This window comes from Nelumbo lutea, chromosome 5 (assembly GCF_056320005.1).
Source record: "Nelumbo lutea isolate HS-2025 chromosome 5, American lotus-T2T, whole genome shotgun sequence".
NCBI lineage: Eukaryota > Viridiplantae > Streptophyta > Magnoliopsida > Proteales > Nelumbonaceae > Nelumbo > Nelumbo lutea.
Genome location: NC_142688.1, coordinates 74,257,144 through 74,283,626, shown reverse-complemented (window position 1 = coordinate 74,283,626; position 26,483 = coordinate 74,257,144). Strand labels below are relative to the sequence as shown.

Genomic DNA, 26,483 nt, shown 5'->3' with positions numbered 1-26,483 from the left:
CAAACCAGAGGTCTTTGCGACATTTAAATTATTCCATACTATGGTGCAAACTCGCTTCAAATGTAATGTGAGTATCCTCCGTTCAGATTCAGGGGGAGAATATAGAGACGGATATTTTCAGGCCTACTTGAGGAGTTATGGAATTCAATCTCAACGCAGCTTTCTAGACACTCCTCAACAGAATGGTGTAGCTGAATGGAAGAAGGGGCATATCCTCAGTGTTGTGCGAACATTACTACAGGAATCCCATGCTCCAACTTCATTTTGGGTAGAAGCAACCAGTACAACTGTGTATTTGATGAACCATCTTCCTTCTTTTCTTGGCAACACTTCTCCTTCCAAAAACTTTTTATCCCCCAGACTTCTCTAGTCTTCATGTTTTTGGTTGTCTTTGTTTTGTACATCTTCCTGTTTGTGAATGTTGTAAACTAACTACTCAGTCTGCTATGTGTTCCTTTGTGGGATATAGTCCTGACCACAAAGGATTCTTGTGTTATGACCCCGCTATTCGTCATATTCGGATTTCACAGAATGTTGTGTTTCTTGAACATATTTCCTTCTTTGTTGGAATTGCTAGATTGTCTGCTCCTTCTGTCTCTGTTTTGCAGAACTTTGATTCAGATAACTCTCCTACTTCCTCTACTAAGAAAGATCTATTCGTCTTCACTCGCAAGCGGCCACGTGTCCCAGATCCTACGCTTACAACCCTCCTTCCACCCGGTCTAGAGCATCCTCCTTCTGCACCTCCTGCAAGTGACATTTCGCCCCAAGATCCTCCTATTTCAGATGGCAGTTCTCCTATTCCACTTTGTCGTTCTACTCATCTTTCTCAACCTCCTGACCGCTATGGTTTTCCTTCAAGCCATAGCTCCTTTTCTGTTGTACTTTCTTCCACAAATATTCCTAGTTCTTATTAGCAAGCCATTAGAAGTCCTCATTGGAAAGAAGCCATGGATGCCGAAATTCAAGCCCTCCATGAGAATGATACTTGGGATCTTGTGCTTTCTCCTCTAGATGCTTCTATTGTTGGAAGTTGTTGGGTCTACATGATCAAACTAAAATCAGATGGTTCTCTTGATCGATATAAGGCTCGGTTAGTTGCCAAGGATACATTCAGGAATATGGGATTGATTATGAAGAAAATTTTGCCCCAGTTGCTAAGATCACCACATTTCGGGTTCTTCTAGCCTTATCTGTTGTTCATTCCTGGACTATCTACCAATTAGACGTGAAGAATACTTTTCTTCATGGTCAACTGAAGGAGACAGTCTACATGAAGCCTCCACCTGGATATTGCAGTGATTCTTCACGTGTCTGTCACCTAAAGAAACCCCTAGGGTTTGGTTTGAGTGCTTTCGAGATGTTGTCGTTGCAGCTGGGTATAGCCAGAGTTCCTCTGATTACTCTCTCTTTGTTAGGAGAAGGTCCCAGGGTATTACTATTCTATTATTGTATGTTAATGGCGTGCTTTTAACTAGGGATGATCATGATGACATTTATGAGTTGAAGTCCTTACTTCATAACTCCTTTCACATGAAGGACTTGGGCCCTCTTACTTATTTCATGGGTTTGGAAGTCCATTGTAGTAGTCGAGGGTATTTCACTTGTCAACAAAAATATGCCTCTGATCTCGTCAAACTAGATGGAATTACAGATGAGAAACACGTTGATACCCCTCTAGAGCTGAATGTCAAGTTGTCTAAATCTAAAGGCCTAGTTCTTCCTGATGCAACTTTGTACCATCAGCATGTTGGCTCTTTGATCTATCTCATTATGACTCGTCCTAATATTTCACATGCTATTCAGGTCATTAGTCAATTTGTTTCTACCCCTTGTCAACCTCATAAGACTGTTGTTCGCCGCATCATCAATTATGTCAGAAACACAACTTCTCAAGGACTGTTGTTCGACGATTCTTGATGTAGTTGTTCAAGACTGCTATCAGTCTTGAGCACTAAGAAATTTCAGGTTCGAAAAGAAGAGAAAGAGAAGAAGAAAGAGGAGAAAGAGTAGTGAGAGAGCAGTAGAACACAGGCTTTGAAAGGATGGTCGGAATCTCAATATTCTGCCGCCACCACTTCAATTTAATATTTATATGTTATGCTAGTTACATGAAAGGACACATCTGCCCTTGGTGTTTACATCATAACACATAACAATATAAAACTGAAAAGTAAATAACAACTAGAATAACAGAATAACAGATTGACCCTCAGCTAGCTCTAGAATGACTAGGTACATTCTACCCTACGAACAGAGTGGGACCACAGCTGTGGGGCCCGCATCAGTGTTCTCTACACTCCCCCTCAAGTTGGGAGTAAATGTTTATCATTCCCAACTTGGATAGATCCGCTTCTAGCTTCTTTCTTGATACGGCTTTAGTGAGGATATCTGCTAGTTGCATACTGGATGTGATGTAAGGAAGGCATACTTCTTGAGATGAGACCCTCTCTCGTACAAAATGTCGGTCAACTTCAATGTGTTTGGTTCTGTCATGCTGCACTGGATTATGTGCTATATTAATGGCTGCTTGATTATCACAATACAGCATCAGGGGCTTCTCATACTCAATACCCAACTCCTCAAGTAGAGATCTTAGCCATAGGATTTCAGCCACTCCGTTGGCCATGGACCTGTATTCTGCTTCAGCACTAGACTGGGAGACAACACTTTGTTTCTTACTTCTCTAGGAGACAAGGTTTCCTCCCACAAGGGCACAATATCCTGAGGTAGACCTTCTGTCATCAACACTCCCAGCCCAATCGGCATCCGTATAGACCTCCACCTTCATGTGGTTATTGTTCTTGAACAGTATACCCCTACACAAGCATCTCTTCAAGTAGGCTAAAATTCTTTCTGCCGCAAAAAGACGTGTGGTTCTAGGAGAATGCATGTACTGGCTGACAACACTAACAACATAAGTAATATCTGGCCGAGTGAGGCAGAGATATAGGAGCTTTCCTACCAATCGTTAGAACATAACCTTGTCTTCAAGAAGCTCCCCACTATCTGCACTAATCCTGTGGTTCTGTTCCATTGGTGTATCTGCAAGCTTGACACCTAACTCTCCAGTTTCTGCCAACAGGTCTAGGACATATTTCCTCTAAGAGATAAAGATCCCCTGTTTGGATCTAGCAACCTCAATACCCAAAAAATACCGGAGTACACCAAGGTCTTTCACCTAAAATTCTTGATGAAGGAGTTGTTTAAGGGATTCAATCTCATGGCTATCATTCCCTGTGACCACAATATCATCAACATATACTGCCAGTAGTGTCAAAGAGGACTCCACCCTCTTGATGAAGAGAGTATGATCTGACTGGGCCTATACATGACCAAACTTCACAAGGGCTAGTCTGAATCTATCGAACCAAGCCCTAGGTGACTGTTTCAAACCATACAAAGCCTTGTTGAGCCAGCAGACCTTCTTACCTATTTTTGCATCATAGAATCCAGGAGGCAAACGCATGTAAACCTCTTCCTGCAGATCTCCATTCAGAAAAGCATTTTTCACGTCCATTTGGTATAAAGGCCAAGTGTGACTTGCTGCAAGGGATAATAGGACTCGAATGGAGGTCATCTTGGCTACCGGGGCAAAGGTCTCCAAGTAATCTATGCCATAAGTCTGTGTAAACCCTCTTGCAACTAACCGAGCTTTATACCTCTCAATGGATCCATCTGCATTATGCTTCATAGTAAATACCCATCTGCATCCAACTGGTTTCTTTCCTCTGGGCAGATCAACTACCTCCCAGGTGTTATTTTTCAACAGGGCATCCATCTCGACCTGCATTGCATCTTTCCATTCCGGGACGGACAGGACTTCTTGCACTGTTCTTGGAATAGGGACATTGGAAATGGAACTAAGTAAAGACCTGTAGGTAGAAGATAGGCGATCATAGGACAAAAAATGGGAAATACAGTGGGCTATAGATGTGGTACAATGTCGTTTCCCTTTACGGACTGCAATCGGAAGGTCAAGGTCATCTGTAGGAGGTGAAATGGCAACAATAGAGGAAGTCTCTGTGGGCTCTGGGACTGTAATACCTGGACCTGGAGCTGCAGATGAGATTGGAGTTGGCCTGGACTGCTGATGATCGGGATCAACCTGCCTGCACCGCCTGTGATAGACCCTTAACTCCTGATCCCTCTGACCACCCTCACCATTGCAGCTCCCCCTCAACTCCTGATCCCTCTGACTGCCCTCACCATTGCAGCTCTCATCACCCAACGGAATAGGTAAAGGAACTACCCCACTCTCACTACTCTCCCCCTGAAGACAAGGACTCAAACCCCTACTCTCACTGCTCTCCCCCTGAGGAGAAACCCGAGGATAATAGGGTGTCTCCTCAAAGAAGGTGACATCCATGGAGACAAACTTCCTCCCTGAGATAGGATCATAGCAGCAATAACCCTTTTGAGTTTGTGCATAACCAAGGAAGATGCATTTGGAGGCTTTGGGATCGAACTTGGAGTGATGGGGTCCGAGAAGCTGAACAAAGCAGGTACAACCGAATGTTTTAAGGAGAATAGAAAACAAGTCCTCACGTGAGTATAGAAGGGAAAAAGGAGATCTCATATCAAGGACCCGGGAAGGAACCCGATTAATAAGATATACCACCGTGAGGATAGCATCACCCCAGAAGCGGATAGGAACATTGGAAGTAACATGAGACTTCTAGCCACTTCCAAGATGTGCCTATTCTTCCTTTCGGCAACTCCATTCTGCTGAGGTATATGAGGGCAAGAGCTCTGGTGGATAACCCCATGATTAAGAAGATAAGATGTCAATGGTTTAGCAAAGTATTCCTTTGCATTATCAGATCTGAGAACTTTGATCTTGGCATCAAATTGGGTTAGGATCATTTGGTTAAAGTTTTGGGTCAGGGCAGGTACCCCATCTCGTGAACGCATGAGATAAACCGAAGAAAAATGGGAATGGTCAACAACAAATAACAAGAAATATCTGTACCCACCCATGGAAGAGATGTGATAAGTCCCCCAAACGTCAGTATGCACAATATCAAAAAAATTACTACTCCTTTTATTACTCAATAAATAAGGCTTTCTACAATGCTTAGCAAACTCACAACTTTCACACTGCAACTAAGACAACTCAATAGACTCAAATAAAGTTGGAAACATACTCTTTAGAGACCGAAAGGACAAATGACCTAATCAGTTATGCCAAAGCATAACCGAACTCACACTCTGAGAAACAAAAGACATCTTCTCTACTAACTCTTCCTGATGGAACCTCTCCCCGAGCAGATAGATCCCATTCGTCTCACGGCCAGTCCCAATCACCTTCTTCGTCTCCAAGTCCTGAAAAACACATTGGTCAGGGAAGAAGGTTACTGAGCAGTTCATATGCTTGGTAATACCACTGACCAAAAGAAGGTTAGTATCAAGCTTAGGAGCATGCAAGACACATGACAGGGAGATAGTATCTGATAACTTGATGTCACCCTTCCCAGAAATAGGAACCAAGGAGCCATCAGGAATGGATACTTTATCCCTACCAGAAGACAAATGGTAAGTGGTAAATAGTGAAGGCAAGCTAGTCATGTGGTCGGATGCACCCGATCTATTACCCAACAAGGTTCAGTAGTACCTGGAGCTGAGGCATGGTAGGCTAAAGCTCGAGTACCTGAATGTGCGAAGGCAGATGTGGCAGGGGCTGATGGTGACTGCGGTGGCTGAGCTAAATTTCCAACTTCCTTTTCTAACTGTATTAGGGCGGCCCGAACTGCCGCTAAGGTCTCTAAAGATGTTCCTTTTGTGCCAAATGAGGATGCTGAATCAGTGTTCACGGCCACATGAGCAATGCCCTTCTTGCTTCTCAACTTCGTAGGAACCAAGTGAGGATGCAGTTTCCAACATGTTTCTTTTGTGTGTTTGGGTTTCTTACAATGTTCACATACCACATCCTTCTTGTCTTCCTTCCTCCTGTCCTTCTCTGAATCACCCCCTGATTTGGGTGTGACCGCTACAAAGGCTGGTGTGAGGGGCTGAGGTTGCATCATAACTTTCCTTCTGCTCTCTTCACTGTGTACGAATGAGTATGCCTGAGAGAGAGTCACACTGTCTCTAGTCAAAATCAGTTGCCACACAATATCATACTCTGAATTTAGGCCTGCCAGAAACTCAAATACCCGGTTTGTCTCAACCTGCTTTCTATATATCTATGCATCTTTGGGACTCTCCCACTCAAGAGTCTCTAAGTGATCAATCTCACGCCACAGGGACTGCAAGGTAGAGAAATATACTGAAACCGGTCTCTCTCCTTGTTTAAGATTTTTCACTTCACATTTCAATTCATATGCTCTGGCAACATTAAGGGGTTGGGAATAAGTTTCTTTCATAACATCCTATATTTCCTTAGCTGTCTTTGCCCACAATAATTTCGGCTAATATGAGGCTGCATAGAATTACACAGCCATGTCAAAACCAAGTAGTTTTCTTGGATCCACTTGGTATATGTAGGGTCTCCCTTGGGGGGTTCTTTCATATCTCCCAAGAGGTACCCTAATTTACCTCTTCCCCCAATAGCCATCACGGCTGATTGGGCCCACTCCAAATAGTTTGATCCATCAAACTTTACGGTTGTAATCTGACCACCCATCTCAGAAACACTACCATAACTAATGTTCCCAAAGCTGCCTTCTGCCTGATTTTTAAACTCCATCTCGGTCAAGTCTCAAAACAGCACTTGGACTACCAATCACAATCAAAAACAGTATAGGCCTGATCTGTATTCACAGTGTATGTGCACAAAACTAGGATAACTCTGATCTGAAACCAACTAGCAAACATAACAGTAGCTGTCCGTAGAGCTCTAACCCCTTAAGAGAGATCGAAAACCCCAAAGACTGAAAAACAGCTTAGAAGTAGGTCTGATATGCTTGGCAGAATTAGGGTTTTAATCAGTCCTTAAAGTGAACAATTCAGTTGCACAATTCAATCAGTACTGTATAGATAGACTTGCAGTAGGGTTAATATGAAACCCTAGAATCTGATCAATGCTAACAATAAACTTGAGGACAGCTCAAGGTATATCGCAAGATTCAGTCTAACACTAGGGCTTGCTGCAAGATCACTTTCAAACCCTAGAGCAGAGAGAAACAAAGCTGAGACAGTTCGGCCCAACAGTAGGGTTTGCTATAAAACCCTAGAGAATCGAAGAGAGAAAACCCTAGAATGGTTCGGCCTCCCTCTCCAGATAGGTCCAACCTATCTTCTCTGATATAACTTCTCTTAGAAAATAAATAACTTACAAGGAAAAACTGTTCGCTACCTTCTAAGGTTACCCAAACCCTAGTCTTCTCTGATCCTTCCTGACCACCAATACTCTGCAACCATAACAAGCTTCCAACAGCTGCTAGCACTTCTGGCGATCTCCAAGAATCAGTCTGCGAACTCCACCTTTTCAGCTTCCAGTCCTAGGAGATTCTCATGTGGTCAGCTGGTATTAGACTCACATGAGAAACCCTAACTTGGCTCTGAAACCATGTAGTTGTTCAAGACTGCTATCAGTCTTGAACACTAAGAAATTTCAGGTTCGAAAAGAAGAGAAAGAGTAGTGACAGAGCAGTAGAACACAGGCTTTGAATGGAAGGACAGAATCTCAATATTCTGCCACCGCCACTTCAATTTAATATTTATATGTTATGCTAGTTACATGAAAGGACACATCTGCCCTTGGTGTTTACATCATAACACATAACAATATAAAACTGAAAAGTAAATAACAACTAGAATAACAGAATAACAGATTGACCCTCAGCTAACCCTAGAATGACTAGGTACATTCTACCCTACGAACAGAGTGGGACCACAGCTGTGGGGCCCACATCAGTGTTCTCTACACTTGACACCCCTGAATCTTCTCTCTCTTGTTCTCAGTTCTGCTCACAACAAAAACATGAGAAATAGAAATGAAGATTATCAATTGGAATGTAAGAAGTTTAGGAAGTGTTAAGAAAAGGGACATTATCAAGGAGGTGTTAAGAAGAGAAAAGAAAGACATTGGGACCATTCAATATCAGTCAACGTGGGGTAGGCCTTGCAAACTCCTTCAATATGGCATTCAATAGGGACTTAGCTTGTAAATAGGCCAGACAGCACCAAGTATCCTCTCTTATGCTCTCATTTTGACTTTCTAGCACTCTCATCCACCTCAGCTATTCATTTTCCTCTGAAATGACTGTTGGAGTAACCACCAATGGGAGCAAACCCTAGGGCCTCTAATGTCTTCTTGTGTCTACAAGTGGGACTGCAGCCGACATCAGCTCTGAATTTTCCAGTTTACCCTTGCTCCTAATTTGGAAGTAGCTAATTCAAAGCTGAAGTGGGTTGTGGTTCCACCTGCAGACACAAGAAGACATCACAGGCCCCGGGATGTGGTCTCAAGGGCAATCATCCAATGGTCAAGTCAGAGGAGGCAAGATGAAGATTCAAGGTGTATCGAGGTGGATGAGAGTTAGAGTGAGAGCATAAGAGAGGATACCTGGTGCTGCCTGGCCTATTTATAGGCAAAGCCACTATTGAATGCCATATTGAAGGAGTTTGTAACGCCTTCCCCATGTCGGCTAACATTAAATGCATGCCACATTAAGGACTAATAGTACATAGCCGACCAATACCCAAGCAATAAACGAGGTGGAATGCCCATCGAGGTCGTAATGGTCAAAGGTGAACTTGCCAATAAGTCTTAGAGGCAAAATCTCCATAATGCCTCACAAGACCTATGAAAGGATGAGGTTACCCTCTGATGTTGCCATCTGTCAAGATCATATTGGCCAGATGCATTTGACCATATCACATGCCCCCCACTTCCGAGGCCAAGGTGTCAGTCGTTGGGTCGTCCAATATCAGGTTGGTTTGACTAAAGGAAGTACGGTGCTGAGGTCTTGCAGAAGTTTCCATGGCACCAGTGCAAGATTCCTACCGAGTTCTTAAAGGATAAAATCTTGGAGGCACTTCTTGAATGTATTTTAGTGAGGGTGACTCAATGGGTGAAAACATGAAATATCTTCTCCTCCTTTTCAGTTTACAATACACTAAGGAAATGAAAGGAGGTAGTGGACACCCTGATAATGAAAGCCCTAAAGTTCAAAGAGTAGGTATCCCCCACAAGAAGGCTTCCAAAGGTTAATAAACTTTGATGGTAGTAGTAGGGGGAATCTAGAGCAATCAGGTGGGGGTGTTTGGGGATGCAAAGTAATGCAGTTGCCTTCTCAGGGATGATCGGTGTTGCTGATTCATCAAGGGAAGAAAGCCATGGCAGCATAGAAACGAAATTAAAAGATCAGATGGTTGATAAGGACTATGATAGTGAAAGTGGAGTGAGTTCGAAGGTCAGCTAGCTCTATGGCTGATACTCTATCCTAGCAAGAGATTTCAACTTTCAAGGGATCAATTGTTCTGAGAAAAGTTGTAATATGAATGAGTGGGGGAGAGCTTGGCCTCTGTAAAATAGAATGTAAAATTGTACATACTGTTCCCTTTTAATGAAATTCCTGTTAATTAACAAAAAAAAAAAATAGAAATGTTTAAAAGGAGAAACTATTCAAACTACTCTAATCATGGGTCTCAATGTCATCACATTAACATAACACATACGTATTTACTTCTGTTAATTGAAGAGGCAATTGCATGTATGCCCCCAATTAGGCAGCTTGGCAATAGAAAAGAAGGAACTATTAATAAATGCCAATGGCCCAGTAACAAATAAACAAATAATATAAAGCCTAGAACACAAAGAAGCAATAAAAGAACTAGCCAATCTGTCAATAATAATCAATGATGCTTACTATTTACTGGTAAAGTAGACTATATATTCAATAAAGTTCACAACCTTTTTACAGAACAAAAAAAATGAAAAAAAAATGAAAGAGCAAAGGCAAAATATACTTAAGAAATCATTGGTTGGAACTATTGAAAGAAAACGCACCTGCTTTGGCATCCTGCTTAGGAAAGAAATCAGTTCAGCAGGATGATCCTCTCCATCTCCACCAGGACGGACATTTCCAGGAGTTGCATCTAGAACCCAAACCTTTAAGAAAAGCATCAAAGATATATTAGAAGATAAGAATGAAAAGAATAACCTGAATAAGCACCAAAGAACAAATATTGCCAACCATTAAAAGGTTCACTTTGTTTAGAACCAAAGATTTAACAAGAAAGGATAGTGTAACTTTACTCTGACTGGTCGTGCAAGAGGCTTTGCAGCTTGTTCAACCATGCTCAGTGCAACTGCGTAGATCATTAATGAGAAACTTAAAGCACTTAGTTTTCCTGACCTCTTAGAAGTAAATGATTTCAAACATGAGGCAGTATCCTGCCGTAGTAGCCACAGCATACCTTTGCCTCCAAAGCTGTGACCAACTAAGACACGAGGTGTTAATCTGAGTTGTGCTACCTATTGAGTGCAAAATAGAGCAGTAAAATATAAGAAAAAATCAATATAAGAGATAATAATAAATAAGACCACAGACGAACACTTGGAGATTTAGGAACATTCAAGGATTGAAAAGATGTGGAGAGAATTTCTACAGATTCAAAGTTTTTCTTTTGGATCTCAACTAACTAAAAAGAATCCAAGTGGGAGAACTCCAACTGTAATCCATTACTCGATATAAGCTCAGGCTATATTTAAGAAATAATAATGACTGAATTAAATAGAAAGTTGTTCCTTTCAGTTGATCTCTCTCTCTCTCTCTCTCTCTCTCTCTCTCTCGCTTTCACAGGAGGTCACACTGCTCTCAAAGCTGGTGTCTGAGTTGGGCAGATTCCAACAGGAACCCTCCATTTTATACTTTAATTAAAAAAATTTCACCTACATATCAAAATTAATTAACAAAAATATAGAATTGACTTTATATTACTTTCACTCAACATAGATAAAACTAAGGAAATAATATGCACAGGTTACTACTATTGGTTAATAACTCACAAGTTTTAAGACATCAAGTGCAGCTGCAGCAACAGTATGAGGTCCTCTCTTCTTAATAAATGCTGAATCGCCATGGCAACGCAAATCTACTAATAGAAACTGCATACAATGACAAAACAGAAAAATGAAGTTTCTCACAAATATTGGAAAGAAACAAGAAAGTTATAGATCAAACTTAATGCATCTGTGTTGTATCAACAGAAAATAATAAAGAGATGTACATTCTAAATAGTAACAGAAAAACTCTAAGACAATAATAAAGAGCAAAGATATTCTATTCACTCCGTGTTGTTTGAAGGCATCAATACAGGGGTTTCAGCAATGTAGACAGATAAGCTGGCAGATTAAGACCATCTGATCAGTCAATTGAAAATGTCCTGGAATCAGTGTGACACCCAAATTTCTCTTCTCACTTCCTTCAGCAGGTAATGTCCTATCTTTTTTATAAACTATTTAAAATAAATAATAATGGAAAACAATCTGGGCAAAATGGAGGGGTGCATTCATAGTTTTAAAGGCGCTCAGGTGAACCTAGGCGACAAGGGAGAACTTAGTCACCTAGTCGTCTAGGCGTTGCCTAGTGTGTCAAAAGTAAACTGGTTTTTCCCAGTGTTTCTAGGGTTGTGTTTCAGACATAAACCTTTTCTTTGTAATTTTCAATGCTATTTTCTCAGAAATAATCATTTTCTTCCTACTGTTTCAAGGATAGTGTCTTAGAAATAACCATCGCCTACTTCTTTTGTCATAGAAAAAGAAGAAAAAAATCAACAAATAAGTCAAGGGCAGAGCCCCTTTTTTTGTCTCAGAAAAGAGAAAGAAAAAACGCTAAAAAATATGAAGGAGAGAAGCCCCTGTTCTTGTTTTAAAAAAAAATACAAGAAAAGAACTTGAAAATGATGATCATTTCAGACAAACAGAGAAAAAAGTCAAATGGATAACAGAAATTTAAGGAGTGGAGCCCCTGTTTTTGTTCCAAAAAAGAAAGGAAAAGAATCAGAAATTTAAGGAGAGAGGGCTATTTCTTATCCCAGAAAAAGAAGACGCTGATCTTATCCTCTATTTCTGTTCTGGAAGGCACTGATCTAATCCCAGAAAAAGAAGAAGAAGAAGGCGCTGTTCTGGAAGTTGAACATTCCTGTGTTCGACTGGAGTTACTTGTTGCTTTATGTCTTCACTCTTTTAAATCTTCAAAGTCTTTGAACGTCAGTGAACTTCAGTTCTTTGTCGCTTCAAAATATTCAAAGTCTTTGAACTTCACTGAACTTCAGTTCTTAATTTATCGCTTTTTTTTTTGGTAACGAGCTCTGTATCATTCGAACCCTCATATAAAAAGAAACTCACAAATTCATGTTGACAACTATTGGTGTTGCTTGGCATTTAGGCAAAGCAAGCAAAAAAAAGCACCTAGTCGCCTTGACAACTATGGGTGCATCTAGACTTTTATGTGATAGGCGAATACCATTTAGATTAAAAGAAAAATTCTATAAAACTGTTATAAGGCCAGCTATGTTGTATGGAGCAGAGTGTTGGGCAGTCCAGAAATATGTCCAGAAAATGAATGTGGCAGAAATGTGAATGCTAAGATGGATGAGTGGAAAAACTAGAAAGGGTAGGATTAGGAATGAAGTTATCCATGTGAACCTAGAAGTAGATCCAATAGGTGATAAAATGAGAGAAAGTAGACTAAGATGGTTTGGACACGTGCATAGAAGACCGCCAACTGTGTAGTTAGAAGTGATTTGTTACACATTGAAGGGGCTAGAAGAGCTGGGGGTGGACCAGAAAGGACATGGGTAGTAGTAAGAAATGATTTAAGCACTAAAAATTTAACAGTGGATATGGCTTCAAATAGCACGGATTGGCGAAACAGGGTTCATGTAGCTGACCGCATAGAGTTGGGAAAAGGCATGAATTGATGATGATGATTATGATGACGAATAATGAAAAATAGTCATTTTGCTAATATCCACATGGTATAGTGCTATTGTGCTGAAAATTGTAAGATGTAAAGAGAAGATGGAGAAATAAAAATACGAGCTTTAAGATCAGAGACATGTACCTATTTCAAAAGTTGCACACTACATCTATATAAGAATGTAGGGTTCTCTGTGTATAGTGCACCTAAAACACAGACAGATTCCTGGAAGAAAACATCATGGTAAAGGGGAGCATAATGAACTAATTTGAGCTCTGGACAGTTTCTGGAGAACTGGTTTCCCATCAGTGTCAGAATTTTGTATGTCTTTTATCTGTAGCCTAGAAAATCTTTTGTAGAAAAGATGGGCCATCTGTCAACAGTTCTTAAATAGCCTTTTATTTTGTTCTTGTTAATGGGCCTCTTTTTAATGGGTCTGTTAACCATTTATCTTTATGTTTATAGTTATTCATAGTCAGCCACCCTATTAAGGGCATTTATGTAATTTTGCATTCATTATAATGAATCTAATAAAAGAATCGATTAGGAGACAGGAGAGGATTATGATTCCCTCTTCTCCATCTCCCTCTTCTTCCACTTTCTTCTCTCTTCTATTTTTCTGAATCCCTACTTCCCTTTCCACACCTCTTCTTCTTGATTAAATACCTTTTTCATTGTTTATTTCTACACCTTTTCTTCTTGAATAAACAAGGAATTTATTGTTAATTTATACTAAAAAGTAAGCATGGGCTTAAATAGAAATCTGGTAAGGTTTGAGTTGTCACATTCTCTCTCTAAAATCTTTGGAAGACAGAAACCAAATCAAGAGGCAATTTCTCAAAATATTACCTGCCACATTGGAAATTCTTGCGCCAATCTCCGAGCAAAAGATCCTGGAATGTTAAAAATTAATACTATTAAATACCAGGCACACCTTCTAGACAAAAAGCAATAAGAGAGATTGCACTAAAGAAAAGAACAAAAACAAAAACGACAAAGGCAATGTCTAATCACATTTTACAAAAAAAGGAATTCGGCCATTACAACTTGATCCAGTACAGCCTTCTACATCATGGAAGGTTCAGAAATCAATTTCTAGAGAGTTATAGCAGTTTCTAAATTTATCCTACCAGCTGTATTAAACGATATGCAATTGGTAGTTTCCCCTTTTTGTTTAGGAAATTATTAGTTTAGTCTACTACTATTTTCCTGTGACTCTATTTTTTGAGTTTCTAGGATTCTAATTAGGAGTCGGCTGTGGTTTTAGTAATTTCCAAATCTCTAAGCCTTGAGAATTCTATATATACATGTAAGCCTCTCAGAGCAGCAGAGCTGAATGGCAATTGAATGAGTTAGTTTTTGTTTTTCTCTACAATTGTTATTCAATCAGTGTTGGAAAAACAACATGATTTCTTCTTTTCCCATTGTGATTTTCTAATGGTTCTCTGCTACTAGAAATGAGCCAACAACTAATTTTGAAGCAAGGCTACTCATCAACCTTGTCTTCTATCTACCAGCCCCTACACTAGTTGGTATCTGTTGTAAATTGTCTCGTTATATGTGCAGGGGTATTTTTCTCGCTTTATATTATTTATGTCACCCTAATAAAATAAGAGTGGGGGTGCTGCCTAATCCACTTTTGGCTTCTTCTGTTCAGATCTGATCACATGATATCACAGCACCTTTCTGAGCAGATCTGAATCTTCTCTTTATTCTTTTTTCTCTCAAACTGCAAAAACAATCTGCTGATTAGAGGAGAAGGCCTTTGGAATGTTTGTGATAATCTACAAAGCATTTATTTCTGTTTTTTCCTTATTTACTCTTGGTCATAGTACCGAGAAGGATTGGTTATGGTGACTGGTGATTGAAGATGGGAGTGTAGATGCTCTATTCAAATTCTTTCTTTAGATCATGGAGGATGTGAACTTCTTTCAAGGGAACAAAATAGAACTCAGTGAGTGCATACTGAGTTTCTCTGGGTTGCTTTGTTTCCTGTTTGGTATGTCTGGACACTCAGTATGTTGAGGAGTGGTCTTAAATGGTCTGCAGCAGTGATTTTTCTCAGTGCGATGGAAATATATGTTGTTATCTGCATGCTAGGATTGTTGTATACTGTTGAATGGGGCTGGAATATACGGTCTACCTTTGAAAAGGGATTTACATTAAGTTGTGTGAGGTCAGTTTGCTTCTTCTATTCTCTATTTATTGGTTGTGAGGATTGTGGCTACTTGATATAAGAGGTTTGAGATCTGTGTGAACTGTCACATTAGTGTGATTTCAGTGGTAGATTGAAGTGTTAGCAAAAGGTTCTGGGTGTCCTTTGTAATGGGCTCTGAAGATTCAGCTGTGTCAGGTGTTTCCCCCTCCCCTACTGTGTTTGGCAGCAGTCTGGATACAATAAGCTTCCTTATTTCCATTACTCCCTGATAAAGTTCAGATCTGTATATCTGTTAGTTTCAGAATACAAGAGAATGGAAAGATAGTGTTAGAGTTGACTAAACAGGGGCATTTCAGTCTTTCCATATCAGTAATGTATTAGTTATATGCTTTCTGTCTAGATAGGGGCATTTTTGTCTTTGTATACTTATTTACCAAGTTTAACATATGGTCGACTGGGTTAGACTGTTGGTCTTCTCAGTTCGACACTATTCTCCTTTCTTCTTTTTCTTCTTCTTCTTCTTCTTCTTCTTCTTCTTCTCTCTCTCTTCTTTCTCTCTCTTCTCAGTTTGGCTGAATACTAACATGGTATCAGAGCGCCACTAATAAAAGTCGACTGCAGCCTTCTTCTCTCTTCTTTCTTCTTCTCTCTTTTCCATTTTTTTTCTGGTGTGAGAAATCTGGGTTAGAGGACTGTGACGAAACCCAGGTTTCTGCGGCAACATCTAGGGTTTCGGTGGGTTAACTTCTGGTAACAGTAGACGACTGCAGCAGTTTGAGTGAACAGAAAAAAAAAAAATTGTGTGGACTGCTGTCACTATGCGTGACAGCTGTGGTGGTCGAGTAGGTGCAGTAGTTGTGGTCTGAACCCTCTAATGAGCAGTTTCAAGAGGGATTATCTGTGTTTTTAAATCTGCCTGTTCACAAGTCAGTGGTGTTCAAAGTGACTGAATGCATGCTAGGGCAAGCTCGTGGTGACTATAAGTGTGCTGGTGTGGTAGTGGTTGAAACCTCTCTTTTGTGTGTGTGACGGGCAGAACAAGTTTTGTAGATTGAAATGGAGTCGGTGGGTGATTCGAGTGGTGACCAAAAATCGAGTGTGATGATCTCCTCTGATTTTTTAAGTGTCCAGGTGACACCCATCAAACTTGTTGAAATAGTTTATTTTATTTCTTGTCTTTTAGTCCTGTCTTGGTAGGGTCTGTTTGGTTGATTAATGTCTTTTTTTTTATTTTTCTGATTATTGTACTTCACTTACAGAGGGGCACAAGGGTCTTTTCCTCTTTTATTTTAGCCGCCCTATATATACTAATAGAAGCTGGAGCCACCAGCACTGTTCCATTGCCAATCTCTTCTCTTCTCTTCTCCCTTATCTCTTCTTCTCTTCTCTTCTCCCTTATCTCTTATTTTCTTCTCTTCTCTTCCTCTTATTTCTATCCGGCCACACTGTCAAGATGGTATCAGAGCGGGAATACTGACTCAGAGAACAGATCGAACAAGCTTCCTTCCTTTTCCAACTTGCTGAATCTGGGCGGATCAGAGATCTGAATCTGGGCTGAAGAAAACAGATCTACAACTGGTACAGTCCTTCCTTTTTTCTCTTCCTTACCCTCCTTGGTCGTGGACCAAGTGAAAAAACCAAATGAATCTGGGCTGCTGAATGCTGTCAGACCTTTGTGAGGTTTATACCTCTTGTTTTTTTTTGGATTGTGTGATCCTGTTCCTGTGTTAAAGTGACAGTAGGTCAAGGATGACCTGTTATCTCAATTTTTTGGCTTGATTATAAGTGTTAAAGATCTCTCCTGCTGATTAATGTTCTTAGAATTTCTGGAAGGCTGGTAGGTTGAGACTGTTAAACCGTACAGGTCTGAAATCTGCCGAATCTTGCCTTTTTTGTCATGAAATTGGTACTGTTTGTGCTCAGACTGATTTAAAACACAAGTGTGTGGGTGTGGACTGAGTACGTATGTGGAGCAATTTTATTTTTGGAGTAAGGAGGGATCTTAAGTCCAGTGTTTGGGACTGATTGTCTGTTTTGACCATGTCATCTGAGAATTCTGCTACTTCGGGGGTTTTAGGAAACCATAATGGACTGAATGGGGGAATGGATATGAGTTTTCCCATGGCTGTAATCCCCTTCGATGGACTAAACTACCTTGAGTGATCTAGGGGAATAAAATTCTACATTACAGCTGGGGAGAAAATAGGATACATTAATGGTAAAATGAAGGAACCGAAGGGTGGAAGAGCTGAATATGATAGGTGGAACCAAGAAAATAGTATGGTTATGTCATGGCTCTTGGTTTCCATGTTGCCACAAATAAGAAAGACATTCATGTGGGCTGAAATAGCTTGTGAAATATGGGAACAAGCGAACTCTACTTATTCAGAGCAAAGGCACTATGCCAAGATATACCAACTGCAAGCTGAGTCCTCTACTTGCAAGCAGGGGGAGAGGAGTCTCTCAGTGTACTATTCAGATCTGACATCGATCTAGAAAGAACTGGATCACTATCAAAACGAAAATTGGAAGTGTGATGAAGATGCAAAGGCATACAAGTTCCTAAATTGCCTATTCAACACCATAGCCGGCCAAGGAACCATATCTCTCCCACTCGGCCTTACCCTCTCTAATGTGTTACATGTTCCTAAATTGCCTATAAATTTACTTTCCACTAGTAGTATCACTCACTCTTTGAACTGTTCAGTTACCTTCTTTCTGTCTTCATGTGTGTTTCAGGATTTGGCCTCGGGGAAGACGATTAGTAAAAGAAGCATGGTAGATGGTCTCTACGTGTTGGAGAATAAAGCTGGTCTTGCGACTACAGAGTCCTTGAGTTCGTCCCGTGAGAGTCAAGCCTATTTATGGCACAATCGTCTTGGTCATATTTCTTTTGAATCATTAAAAGTTATGTTTCCCAAGTTGTTCAAGTCCTTGTCAGTGAGTCAGATGCATTGTCAAACGTGTCAATTGAGTAAGCATTGTACAAACTCTTTTCCTTTGAGAAATAAAAGATCTGAATTTCCGTTTCATATTGTCTATTCTGATGTTTGGGGCCATGTTACTCTACCTACTAAGATTGGCTATAAGTACTTAATTACTTTGATTGATGATTACTCTAGATATACTTAGGTTTACCCTATGTGATCTAGAGATGAAGTGCCTAAAATTGTGAAAGACTTTCAATGTATGGTGTTCACCCAGTTCCAAATTGAAATTCATATTTTCCAGTCAAACAATGCAAAAGAATACTTCCATAGTGGTCTCACAGAATTCCTTGCTTGGAGTGGATCTATTCAACAAACCTCTTGTGCTTGAAATGAAGGGATAGGAAATCCATCACATGGACGCCCAAGAATTGCAGAATAAAGGGGGCGAATTTCAAAAATTTTTCTCTCCCTTCAACTGGGAATCGAATTCTCTATTTAGAAAATCATATTTTCAAGGATCATTCATGAACCATAAGCTGAACCAGATCTGAACCAAAAGGAGGAGAGAGAGATAATACCTGATACAGAAAAACAGTATCTCTCAATGGAGGTGTTCACGCCCAAGGTACAAACCAAAATCTGCTCCCACTGAAGATGGCGCAGTGCAAGGTGGAGCATGAATCAAATATGCACTTTTACTCATTTACAATAAACTCATAAAGTACATTTTGATTGAAGCTAAGGGCATACAAAACTGTCTAACATGAACAGCCCAACAAAACGGTGTTGCTGAAAGAAAAAATCAGCACCTTCTCGAAGTAGCTCGTGGCTTGTTACTCTATATGAATGTTCCAAAACGTTTTTGGATGGATGTTGTTCTGTGTGCCACGTACATTATCAACCGTATGCCATCTCGATTACTAGAGTTTAAGGCCCCACATCAGCTTTTGTTTCCCACAGCTCCATTGTCTTCCATTCCAATGCGTGTTTTTGGATGTCGTTGCTTTGTTCACAACTTGTCCCCTACTCGGGGTAAACTTGATCCTCATGCTATTCCTTGTGTTTTCCTTGGTTACCTTTTATCTCAAAAGGGGTATCGTTGCTATGATCCCACCTCTCGTAAGTACTATGTCTCCGTTGATGCATCCTTCTTTGAGAATCAACCTTTCTTCTTGGTTTCTCCTCAGGGGGAGAGTAGGGTTGAGGAGAAACACATCCAGGCTCAACTACCTCCTCTACCTGATCCTCCTCCACTCCGTGTCTTTCTCTGTCGCCACAAAATCCAACAGAGTTCAAGAGCCGTGGAACCTGACGCTATGCAACCAACATCATTGGATTCACCGGAGGCAAATCCTTCAACCAGGTACATTTGCTCCTATTGATATGCTTGCACCTCTCAATGTTGATTCCCATGTCATTAATGATCTTGATGTTCCTATTGCTAAGAGAAAGGGTGTTAGATCATGTACTACTAATCATCCTATCTCTCACTTTGTGTCCTATGACCATATTTCACCTTCATATCGTGCATTCCTCTCTTCTGTTGATAGTATTCCGATTCCTAAGAATGTGGCAGAAGCTTTATCCAAACCTGAATGGATAGATACAATGAAGGAAGAAATTGATGCATTACACAAAAATGGCACTTGGGAGTTGGTGGATCTTCCTGAAGGGAAGGAACCAGTGGGTTGCAAGTGGGTGTTCACAGTGAAACACAAGGCTGATGGAACTGTCGAAAGGTACAAGGCCAGACTAGTGGCAAAAAGTATTACACGAGTATATGGAGTGGACTATGCAGAAACATTTGCCCCAATAGCCAAGATGAACTCTATCAGGATTCTTCTTTCATTGGCAGCAAACTTTGACTGGGAACTTCACCAATTGGACATTAAAAATGCCTTCTTGAATGGTGACTTAGAAGAAGAAGTGTATATGACCCAACCTCCAGATTTTGTGCCAAAGGCAGTGAGCAGAAAATGTGCAGGTTAAAAAAATCTTTATATGGGTTGAAACAATCACCTCGAGCTTGGTTTAGTAAGTTCCACTTAGTAGTTCAACAGATGGGGTTCAAACAAAGCCAGTCAGACCACACACTGTTTGTGAAGAAAGGTGAAGGGAAAATTGCAGCTTTAATTGTGTATGTGGATGACATTGTGATCACAGGAGATTGGGAAACTAAAATACAAAAACTAAATAAATTCTCAACCACTCAATTTCAGGTGAAAGATCTAGGACCCTTACATTATTTCCTCGAAATTGAAGTTGCCCACTCTAAAAAGGGCATCTTTATTTCTCAACGGAAATATGTATTGGACCTACTAAAAGATACTGGCAAGCTAGGGTGAAACCAATTGACTCACCAATTGAACCTAACCATTAGCTAGGAGACAGTCAGGGGGAGTTCGTGAAAGATGTGAAGAAGTTTCAGAAACTTGTAGGGAGACTCTTGTATTTGTCTATGACTAGGCCAAATATTGCTTATGCAGTGGGTGTCCTTAGCCAGTTCATGCACAACTCTAGGACAACTCACTTTGAAGCTGTGGAGAGGGTCCTTAGATACCTCAAGAAGTTTCCTAGAGCTGGTTTGTTGTTCCAGAAACATGAAAATTTAAAGGTGGAAGTATATACTGATGCTGATTGGGTAGGGGAAGTTGATGACCGAAAGTCTACCAGTGGGAATTGTGCCTTTGTAGGAGGAAATTTGGTCACATGGAGAAGTAAGAAGCAAAGTGCGGTGGCTAGATCCAATGCTGAAGCAGAATACAGAGCCATGTCTCATGGGGCTGCTGAAATCATGTAGATAAGAAACCTGTTAGGTGAACTGGATTTTGTAGTTAGTACCCTATGTCACTCTATTGCAATAATAAAGCTGCTATCAACATTGCAACTAATCCAGTCCTCCATGATAGGATGAAGCACATTGAAGTGGACAAGCATTTTATTAGAGAGAAACTTGTGAATGGAGAAGTATGCACTCCATATGTCAAATCAGAAGAACTTGCAGACATCTTCACCAAGGGTCTTCATCATGTGCAACATAATGATTTGTGTGACAAGTTGGGCATGATTGACATCTATGCTCCAACTTGAGGGGGAGTGTTGAAATAGTTTATTTTATTTCTTGTCTTTTAGTCTTGTCTTGGTAGGGTCTATTTGGTTGATTAATGTCTTTTTTTATTTTTCTGATTATTGTACTTCACTAACAGAGGGGCACAAGGGTCTTTTCCCCTTTTATTTTAGTCGCCCTATATATACTAATAGAAGTTGGCACCGCCAACACTATTCCATTGCCAATCTCTTCTCTTCTCTGACCGACCACACTATCAAGAAAACTCAATGATGAAAACTATGTTTTGTGGGCCAAGTCGGTGGAGGTGTTTTTGAAGGCTAAGAAGAAAGTGAAACATGTACGGCAGGAGAAACTAAGTGCTGAATCCCCGGGTTTTAGTGATTGGGAGCAAGAGGATGCTCAAATCATGATGTGGTTGTAGAACAGTATGATGCCTAAAATCAGTATTAACTTCATGTTTTTAGATACAACAAGGGATATATGGGAACATGCCAAGAAACTCTATTCTAGACAAGACAACACTACAAGGATTTATCAGCTTTATCAAGAATACTTCAGTTTGTAGCAGGGAAATCAGACCCTTGAAGAATATTATGCCAGTATGAAAAATCTTCACAACGAACTTAACGTCTATCGTCCCTTTAACACCGAACATCAAAATTCAGTAGCAACAGAGGGAACAACTAGATGTTACACAGTTATTGGTGGGACAGAAAGCAGAGTATGAACCTGTTAGAGCACAGATATTGGGAGGATCCGCTCTCCCTACTCTAGGAGTGTTTGCCCATCTCCGTAGGATATCTCTTAGCCCCGTAGAGAGTAACATAACTTCTGACAGATCAGCACTGGTTAGCACTCAAGGTGGATCTTATGTGCACAGAGGAGGCAGTTGTACAGTTAAGGGAGGCCGTGGTAATCCTATGGGTGGTCGTACTAGTGGAGGAGATCGTAATTCAGGGGGAGGCCGTGGCAGAGGAAGGGGGAGCACAACAAGGAAGTGCACACACTATGGAACAGAAGGACACACAGTTAACTTCTGTTATGATTTACATGGCCCACCATCCACATGGGCTAATCATGCAGCTGCTGGTGGTAGTGAAGTCGGTGATACTCAACCAGTTGATCCAACATCTTCTACAGTCACAACTATTTCTGGGAAGGAGATGATGAGTATTCCCAGAGAGGAGTATGACAGATTTCTTTAGGCCACTTCACAGCAAAACACCGCCACCCTTGCTCATTCAAGTATAGCTTGCCTAGCATCCAAACCTTCACCCTACTCGCATGAATTGATAAAGGCATTGGAGAACGGGCCCTGGTGATGCCTCCTTCCCCAATGCAGGACACCCTTGAAGAGACTTTCCAACACCCCCATCACCTGACACTGAGTGGGCCCCACTCCCCTCTTTCTTTTTCGAGCTCTCCCCCAAATCATTCCTCTTTCCTTTCCCAAAGTCTCAAAAGTCCACTAGAGCCGTCATATCAATCCCACTAAAACCAATATCATTTTTTGTTCCCAAAAAACCCCCATCTTCCTCCTCCAAAACTATCTCTAAGAGTAATCTTTTCAACTTCCACCTTCTCGAACCGGATGGGGCTCGAGATACACTTCCTTCCTCTTTACTCGAGAAGAGGATATCAAGCCAACCTCCAAGGTAAGTACCTTCGATAACCACTCTTAAATCGAAAAAGTTCTCTGCCAAAGTGAAGCAAAAGGGATGTTGGAACAAGATGAATGTCCTCCACCTCAATTAAGATAACGCGTGCTCATTAAGTTCTTCCAATCCAAAGTTCTTGAATCGACGAACCTAAAAATCCCACAAGCGTCACCGATATCCCTGAAAGTTTGGAAAATCCAGGCATGGGGAGGAATGCCAAAAACATTAATTCAGACAAAACTTGAAGGCCCCATGTTTCTCAGCACACCAATGAAAGGATTCCACCTCCCCAGTCTTAACTGTATTTCTATTTTTTAGTTTCTATTTTCTCAATTTAAAGGATTCTAATTATGAGATGGTTGCAGTTTCAGTAATCGCTAAATCTTTATCATGGTGTTCGTTCTGTGATCGTTTATTTGAAAAACAATGCCAGCCGATCGCCATGCAGGCATTTATTGCAAATTGCTATTTGGTAAGATTGTTTATTAAATAAACGTTTTCTTGGTTTGCATGAGAGCCAACCATTGGGGGAAATACCATTTTTAATGTTTTCCAAACACCCAGCCGTTTATTTACTCTTCATCTTATGTGGCACCTAATGGCGTCTAAAGCCACCTAGCTGTCAAACAACACCAAATAAATATGTTGAACAAGAGAAGAGAGGAGGAAGAGAGAAAGAGAAGAAGAGAAGAGAGGAGAGGCGAGAGGACTGAATGCCTCAAAAGAATACTTCAGGCGAGTGAAGCAGTTGTTATTTACACTATACTGGTCGTACAACATAAAGAATGGAAAAATTACAGAAATACCCCTGCAGTACTAAACCTGTGTACAACAACATCTGTCAACACTCCCCCTCAAGTTGGGGCATAGATATCAATCATGCCCAACTTGCCACAGAGATCATGATGTCTGGAATAGTTTAGCCCTTTTGTAAAGATGTCTGCCAGTTGGTCTTCAGAGCTGACATAGAGAGTACATACTTCGCTTGTGATTACTTTCTCTCTGATAAAATGCTTGTCAACTTTGATGTGCTTTGTTCTATCATGTAGCACCGGGTTAGCAGCAATACTTATAGCTGCTTTGTTATCGCAGAATAGAGTTATGGGTTTGTCCACTAGGAAACCCAACTCACTCAACAGATTCTTTACCCACATACCTTCAGCTACTCCGTGGGCCATTGCACGATATTCAGCTTCAGCACTGGATCTAGCCACCATGGTTTGCTTTTTACTCCTCCAAGTAACGAGGTTCCCTCCTACAAAGGTGCAGTAACCACTAGTAGACTTTCTATCACTTTGAGATCCAGCCCAATCCACATCTGTATAAACTTCAACTCTCAAATGCCCGTGCCTTTGAAATAACAAGCCAGCACCAGGAAACTTCTTAAGATATCGTAGTATCCTCTCTGCTGCTAGGTGCATGCATGAACTGACTGAGGAGACCAATAGCATATGCAATGTCTGGAAGGGGTCATAGAGAGATATAACAATCTCCCTACAAACCTCTGAAATTGTTTCACATCTTTAAGAGGTTCACCCTAGCTGTCACTTAATTTATGGTTGGGGTCAATGGGAGAGTCAACTGGCTTAACCCCCATCTTTCCAGTGTCCTGAAGCAAATTTAGGACATATTTCCTTTGGGAGATAAAGATATCCTTTTTTGATCAAGCAACTTCAATTCCAATGAAGTATTTGGCAGGTCCTAGGTCCTTCACTTCAAACTGAGTGGCGAGGAAACCCTTCAACCTTTGAATTTCATCCTTCCAGTCACCAGTAACAATTATGTCATCCACATATACTATTAAGGCAGCCATTTTACCTTCTCCCCTTTTCACAAACACTGTGTCATCTGATTGACATTGCTTGTATCCCTTTTGCTGAACCGCAACATGGAATCTGCTGAACCAAGCTCTTGGTGATTGCTTCAGCCCATATAAAGACTTCTTTAACTTGCACACTTTCTGTTCATTGCCTTGAGCCAGAAAATTGGGGGGTTGAACCATATAAACTTCCTCTTCAAGGTCACCATTCAAGAAAGCATTCTTGATGTCAAGCTGATGTAGATCCCATTTCAGATTAGCAGCAAGAAAGAAAAGAACTCTAATAGAGTTCATCTTGGCAACAGGGGCAAAAGTTTATGCATAATCAAGTCCATATACTCGAGTAAACCCCTTTGCCACTAAACGAGCTTTATACCTCTCCACGGTTCCATCAGCCCCATGCTTGACCGTGAACACCCATTTACATCCAACTGGATCCTTTCCCGTAGGAAGATCAACAAGTTCCCACGTGCCATTTTTATGAAGGGCATTAATTTCTTCCTTCATGGCATTTGCCCATTCTGGTACTGAAAGAGCTTCTGCCACATTCTTGGGAATAGGGACACTGTCAATGGAGGTAAGGAAGGCACGAAATGAGGGTGAAATGTTCTCATAGGAAACAAAGTTGGAAATGGGATGTTTAGTGGTGCACAACCTAACACCTTTCCTGTGGGCAATAGGAAGGTCAAGATCATTAGCAACAGAGGAGTCAGGGACATCATTGGGAGTCGAGTTACCTGAGTGGGTATGATCTTCCCCCGAGGAGTTTGATGGCACTTGAGGTACAGCTTCTGGATTTTCCATAGCTCTTGAATTTGGTTGGCCTTTGCAACGACGAGAAAAGACACGGAAAGATAGAGGATCAGGAAGAGGAGGCTGAACCAATGGTGAAAGATCAGGAAGAGAAGGAAGCTGAACCAGTTTCTCCTCATGCCTACACTCCCCTTGAGGAGAAACAGGAAAAAAAGGCTCATCTTCAAAGAAAGTAACATCCATGGAGACATAGAATTTCTGAGAAACAGGATCAAAGCAACGATACCCCTTTTGAGTGAAAGAGTAACTAAGAAATATGCACGGGATAGCACGAGAATCCAATTTCTCACGAGTGGGAGACAGATTTTGGACAAAGCACCGACAACCAAATACACGAGGAGGGATAGAAAGAAGAGAGACCTTAGGGAAGAGAAGCTGATGCAAGGCTTTGTACTCTAACCAATGAGAGGGCATTCGGTTAATGAGGTATGTAGAACAAAGGACAGCCTCTCAAACCAAAATCGTTTGGGGACATTCATATGAAGTAGTAAACCCCGAGCCACTTCAAGGAGGTGCCGGTTCTTCCGTTCAGCCACACCATTTTGTTGTGGTGTGCGGGCACAAGAGCTACGATAAAGTGAGCCATGTGAAGCAAAGAACTCCATGAAATCACTATGAAAAAACTCTTTTGCATTGTCTGACTGAAAAATTTGTATTTCAGTCTGAAATTGAGTGAAGACCATCCGCTGAAAGTCTTGGATAATTTTTTGTACTTCCTCCTGGGCTCGCATTGGATATACCCAAGTATATCTAGAATAATCATCAATGAAGGTAATGAAGTACTTGTAGCCACTCTCAGAAGGTAAAGTAACAAGGCCCCATACATCAGAATGAACAATGTGAAAAGGAAACTCATATTTACTATTTTTTTGAAGAAAATGAGTTCTACAATGCTTGCTTAACTGACACGTTTGACAAGAGAAATCAAAAATGGACATTGACTTACACAATTCTGGGAATACAACTTTCAAGGACTCAAAAGACAAATGACCAAGACGACAATGCCATAAGTACACTTTACTCTTTCTAAACTGACTCATAGACTCTGTAACATGAAGACCAGTCATATTCTCCAGCATGTAGAGTCCATCAACCATACGTCCCCTACCAATCGTCCTCCCCGAGGCCAGGTCCTGAATCAAACAATAAGAAGGGAAAAAGGT

General features: G+C 40.8%; 1 protein-coding gene across 4 annotated transcripts in view; it reads right to left on the bottom strand.

Annotated features, from left to right (window-relative positions):
* Positions 1-26,483, bottom strand: part of LOC148852921 (alpha/beta-Hydrolases superfamily protein) — an 87,376-nt gene that overhangs the window by 23,078 nt on the left and 37,815 nt on the right. For all 4 annotated transcript variants that reach the window (XR_016099112.1, XR_016099111.1, XM_088944252.1 and 1 more), the window contains exons 5-9: positions 13,722-13,765; positions 10,958-11,056; positions 10,366-10,423; positions 10,205-10,257; positions 9,956-10,057 (exon numbers count right to left, since the gene is read on the bottom strand). Coding sequence is in view for 2 of the 4 variants with exons in the window: in XM_088944252.1 (XP_088800378.1) it covers positions 9,956-10,057; positions 10,205-10,257; positions 10,366-10,423; positions 10,958-11,056; positions 13,722-13,765 (356 nt within the window). In the remaining 2 variants the exon portion in view is untranslated. The remainder of the gene's footprint in view (positions 1-9,955; positions 10,058-10,204; positions 10,258-10,365; positions 10,424-10,957; positions 11,057-13,721; positions 13,766-26,483) is intronic.